The following is a 6,000-nucleotide window of genomic DNA, read 5'->3' as shown; positions in this document are numbered from 1 at the left end:
AGTATTCAAAGTTAGGTGCAGTAGCTCTCGCTAGTCAAGTAGTTTGAATTTTGAAATTGCAATGCATAACATGCTGTTCTTAATTATAATAATGTTCATGTGATTTTTTTTAAAGAAAATAAAGAGTTCCTAATTTGTTTCTCTATGTATTTATTTGCAACACTTTTTATCTTTTGTATTTGGGTGTAGAAGTCACATTGCACACCCTTACCACAGGCTTACGTACCTTTACCCCACCGCATGGAGTAACCGAGTAGGCATAGTTTTTTTCTGTTTTTGAAAACTTTTATTACTCCTCTAATAATTGTTGGATGGCACTGAAACTTTTATGCAATATTTCCAAGATGTCAAACTAGATGTTGCAGGTGTAATTAATATAATATTGTTGCATGTTTCTCTTAAATATTTAGTAAAACCAACCATGCTTTTACTCCCACATACCCTATGCACTATGGATGTCCAAAAAATATTAAAGGGTGTACTAGTTTGTGAACGTTATACATCAAAGTCAAAATTTTAAAATACATTACATCCACATTAAAGAGCAGAGTGTAGGGAGATAAATGAAGCAACATAAATAACTTTAATACCATAGTCCATTTTTATTGGCTTTTTGTTCTTGCTGTTTTTAAAAATGGGGATATTTTAGACCAACTATGAAATTACAAACACAAACCAAAGCTCTAACTCAACATGGTCATGGGTTTAAAAACTATTTACAAGCACAAACCATCACAGCCTTGAGTACATAAAAAGATGTGCTTCTGTTGAAGATAGCTCCTTATTCTGACCTTCAAATTAAACTAAAACAAGTTACTGGTCCAAGCTAATAAAACTAAATGTAATCAGTGCTTTTGCTATTCCAAAGGAAAAAGAGGAAACAGTCATACAGCTTTACCAGGTGTACACAAAAGAATATTAGAATTACAAGTATTTTTCATGGCTAAGAATGCAATTGAATGTCTCTGCAAACAAGAAATTATGCTAGAGCAGTTGTGGAAATTATGACTGATTAGACTGACGTGGCTGTTATACCACTCCACTGTGTAGCAGCACAACTTGATAAGTTGGTGATGTGTGCACAGACACCTTTTCACCTGCTTCAGTTTGCGAAATCACATTTAGTGGTTACGGTCTAGCAACCATTTACATTTACAAGAATTAAGTGATCATCCAGTTGAAAACAAATTACAGGCAACTTTGAGGCAAAACTGACTTATTTTTTAAAATTATAACACACATTTCTTATCACAAATTTAGATTCTACAGAGTAAAACAAATACCTTTTCATTCAGAACACATTTAAAAACACTGAAATTTTAAAAGCTTACATGGAGATTAATGCAAGCACATTTGTGCACTGTGTAGCATCATTTAAATGAACAATAATGAAATGTTTCTAAGCTGGTGGTCAAAATTCTGAGCATTTGACTGAATGGTGAGAAGTAAGAGGAGTGACAGGAAATAAGCACCTCAAAAGTGAGAGACATAGACATGCCGTAGGATAAGAACTCTAATGGAAATAGAAAACTGCACCATTTAGTATTTGTATCTGGGTTAGGTTAAAAATCTGTCCTTGATGGTGAAGCAGGTTGGTAGATTGGTGTGTTATTAAGAAATGAATGACTGCACCTCTTTTCAGGCAACACAGTGTTTAGGATGAGGCTTGCTACACCACCAGTGTTTATGTGACTACTGGGATAAGTACTGATTTTCTGGGATATCTTCATCTTTCCACATGTGAGATAGAGAAAAGGTTCGAATTTACTAGTATTTGAAGCACAGATAGAGTGTAACTAATGTGTATAAATACTGGTGTCAGAGAACACAAATATCTTCTGATCTCCATGCTTGGATGCAGGATCCATATCATTCTGGTCTCATAGAGTGCTTACTTTTAGATTATTTTCTTCCATGGAGCACTTAATGTATAGGTTCTGAGATGAGAGTTCACTACTGCACAGTGTTTCATGGAAACCCTCTTTGTCAAGCTGTATCCTTGAATTAAGATGTACCGTTAAGCCCAAGTTCTCTTTCTAGCGGTTTGAAAAAATTATAGCTTGTAGCTGTCATCACATTTCAAATCGCAAGTTGGAAAAGCCCATGTCTACGTAAAAACCATCATCTGCTGTCACACAACATAGTCTTCATCAGCAACTTCCCCACGATGTGAGATCTTAGGACATTCAGCCCATGGTATCTGCATATTGAACAGCTGAGAAAATATTTAAGACAACAATTTGTGTTTTATTTGTCACTGATCTTATTCCAGAATGAACACAGCAGTATACAATTCAATAAATCTACATAAATTTAGTTTTTGCTGGATCCAAAACCAATTATCAAGTATCAAAGAAAAGAAATTAAATGAACCCTATATACGTAGAAAGCATGATTTTAATTTTAAATTTGCCTGAAAAGAAAGGAATAAATACAGTGAATGCCTGTTTCTCACCAATGCCAGCATCACATACGAGGAAACAGATACTGTCATCCTATGACCCAATTTGATACAAACAACTGTATTTGTGGACAACATTTTTACAAAATGCATATTTTTCAAAATATTTCAGCATTTAGAGCTGTCTTTGTCACTCACGTACAAAGATAAAAGCATAACACAACCATGTGTGTCACAAGCAAGAATCAAACATGTTTTAAAAAAGTAGATTTTTCACGTATTTTGACCAACAGGCATCAAACCACATGACAGATGCAACAAACATAGATGTCACACCAGACTAGATCGGACAAAAAATTTACTTTTACTTTTGCTGATTACTGTCTAGATACAGGACACGGCATGAACAACAGAGACAATTCTCTCGCCTGCCTCCACCTATTGGGAATAATGACATACACCACTTTATTACATGTTTGAGTATTTTTGGGATTGTGTCACTACACTCCCTAGGCTTATGAGATGAATAGATGTTACCCCATGTGATTTCTTTTAGCTGGATTATGTGAAAGATCTTTTTTTAGTGTCTTCCCTTTCACAGAGTTCCTCTGACTTAAGAGATAGGATTTCTTGCAAACTGTTGCAGATTGGAGAATAGGAAATACTGTTTTGTCTCAAACGGTTCTTGTGCACAGAAGCTGGTAATGAATTGGAGTAAATCTTTCACTTTCTAAAACTGCAATGTTTTTTAGGATACACTTGGTTCATTTACATTATGTTTCAATGAGAAAGAAAAAAGAACAGATCAGAGAGAGAGAGAGAGAGAGAGAGAGAGAGAGAGAGAGAGAGAGAGAGAGAGAGATTTCAGCATAGTTAACTGTACCGTTTCCACTGCAGCGAGTCCTCACTCAATCATTTCAAGATATGAAGAACAGGTTTTTTTTTTTTTAATCTCACATCATGATACTTATTCATCGATGATGAATGCAACCTTAGTATCATATAAGTATTTACATAAATTGTAGCACAACAATTCTTGAGACTAGTTTCATTACCAGGTACAAGTAACAGAACTCCATCACATGTGCACACTCTCTTTACAAATTTCAAAAATCACATCTTGGCCCTATAACATTTGTGCAGCAGAACCATTAAGCACAGAGAAAAGTAGCAATCTCTTGCATCAAAATAAGTTGTCACTTTCAAAAATGTCTCTCAGAGAGGCTGGGAAAATATTTAAGTAGCACTGAAGAAGTGCTACAGCAGACAACATCAGGATGACAGGTCACCAGGACGATTAGTAATAAGTGGCAATGAAACAGAGGTTTTCATGGTCGGTGGTGGAGACCGCACTGTAGGTAGTTCAATATCAGACTTTGCAAGGGCTTCTTCCTTCTTTTTCAAAAATCGCCCACCAGTGTAACCTGAAGAAGAAGGAAAAAAGTTTGTATTATACTGTTTTGTATAGCTACACACTACTACAATATTGACGCTAAATTCAACAAATTTCTGTCAGACTTGCATTCTTTTTCTAATGTTCAACACTTTCTCGATGTCACCCATCACAATAATCTGTCAATACAATTACATATATATCATACTATGGAACAAGCCCACAGTTTAAAACATTATCAGGTACAACCAAGACTTCTGAGAGCTGTTGACTAAAGAAGCTGAGGGAAGTTGGTAATGTATGTAAATATTCAACACAAGGGGGGAAAAAAATTACTGACACATACACATACCTCATGTTTCATAAAAGGTGTGGAGGGAAAGAAGAGTTATGCCAAGGTGAATTACTGTAAATCTCTCTTTCTTCTTGTGTGAGCACGGAAAATGAATTCTGGTCACTACTTGCAAGACTTGGGCATTTTCCAGCAGCAACTGACTTCATTGAATCATTAAATGGTTGAAATCGTGTATTTTTGTAAAGCCGAGATCACACCACAACAATGTTGAAGATCTTTGTTGTGGGGCTGCCCTGATTCAATGCCTCATATCTGTTCAGGGACAAGGCCACAGCAAAGAGTCTTGTCGACATTACATAGGGCAGCTTTGCTCAAAATCACTTGGGAACTAGCCTACACACATCTGTCTGTTTCGCTTTTACTTACAGAAAAACTATAGATTTTGGTTTCAGCACACAGCGGAAGTATATTTTCTAATTACAAGAAATTCTTCAGCATTTTCTGATTGCTGTAGCTGATGCCAACTACAATTTCATATGTTTGGATGTGGGGTGTTAAGGAAGAATTTCAATGACATAGTATTTAAATATACAGTGTTACATGAAAAATAAATAATGGAACACTGAGTTTGCCTCAGCCCACCCCATTGCCAGGGAGAGAAAACTCCGTGCCATTCAAATTTGTAGCAGATGATGCATTCCACCTGTTACACACTGACAGAATATTCAATTATCACCTAAGTCGTGCATGCCGCATTATTGAAAATATTTTTGGAACATGGCTCACAAAATTTTGGATGCTACTGAAACCTATTGCACTACATCCCAGTAAAGTGGAAAATGTGATTATTGCAAGTGCCTATTTTTTTTTTTTTTTTTTTTTTTTTTTTTGTTTTTTTTTTTTTCCCTCTGATGTCATTCAAAAATAACTTGCACTCCACATGGCATTTTTGACAAGGAAGATTCTGATGGCAACTTTATACATGTACGTGGAGATTAGAACTAAAAAAAATCAAAACTTCTATGGCTACAAAGCGTACCAAGGAGTCTCTAAATGAAGTGCAGGGAATCAAAAATGAATTTAGAGATTGCTTTGTATCATCTGAAGGTTCATTGCATTACCAGGATGAAATTATTTGAAAACTATATATATAAGTTATATTTTCCTAATCCTCCTCCTGTATTTGTAAAAAATTAAAATGTGATTTGCAGTTCACTGTTGTTGATGTTGTTGTGGTCTTCAGTCCTGAGACTGGTTTGATGCAGCCCTCCTTGCTACTATATCCTGTGCAAGCTTCTTCATCTCCCAGTAGCTACTGCAATCTACATCCTTCTGAATCTGCTTACTGTATTCATCTCTTGGTCTCCCTCTACGATTTTTCCCATCCATGCTGCCCTCCGATACTAAATTGGTGATCCCTTGATGCCTCAGAACATGTCCTACCAACCAGTCCCTTCTTCTCGTCAAGTTGTGCCACAAACTCCTCTTCTCCCCAATTCTATTCAATACCTCCTCATTAGTTATGTGATCTACCCATCTAATCTTCAGCATTCTTCTGTAGCATCACATTTCGAAAGCTTCTATTCTCTGCCTGTCCAAACTATTTATTGTCCATGTTTCACTTCCATAGATGGCTACACTCCACACAAATACTTTCAGAAACGACTTCCTGACACTTATATCTATACTCGATGTTAACAAATTTCTCTTCTTCAGAAACGCTTTCCTTGCCATTGCCAGTCTACCTTTTATAGCCTCTCTACTTCGACCACCATCAGTTATTTTGCTCCCCAAATAGCATAACTCCTTTACCAATTTAAGTGTCTCATTTCCTAATCCAATTCCCTCACCATCACCCGACTTAAATCAAGTACATTCCATTATCCTCGTTTTGCTTTTGTTGATGTTCAT

The 6,000-nt window shown here is 36.1% G+C and overlaps 1 protein-coding gene across 1 annotated transcript in view; it reads right to left on the bottom strand.

Moving 5' to 3' along the window:
- Window positions 1–578: 578 nt before the first annotated feature.
- LOC126480814 (syntaxin-17) overlaps window positions 579–6,000 on the bottom strand; it is a 38,596-nt gene continuing 33,174 nt past the window's right edge. Inside the window, exon 5 of the mRNA XM_050104143.1 lies at window positions 579–3,825. Coding sequence (XP_049960100.1) covers window positions 3,674–3,825 — 152 coding nt within the window. The 3' untranslated portion in view covers window positions 579–3,673. The remainder of the gene's footprint in view (window positions 3,826–6,000) is intronic.

Source organism: Schistocerca serialis, chromosome 5, assembly GCF_023864345.2.
Source record: "Schistocerca serialis cubense isolate TAMUIC-IGC-003099 chromosome 5, iqSchSeri2.2, whole genome shotgun sequence".
Taxonomy (NCBI): Eukaryota; Metazoa; Arthropoda; class Insecta; order Orthoptera; family Acrididae; genus Schistocerca; species Schistocerca serialis.
The sequence above is the reverse complement of the archived record's forward strand: the minus strand, read 5'-3'. Positions and strand labels throughout refer to the sequence as shown.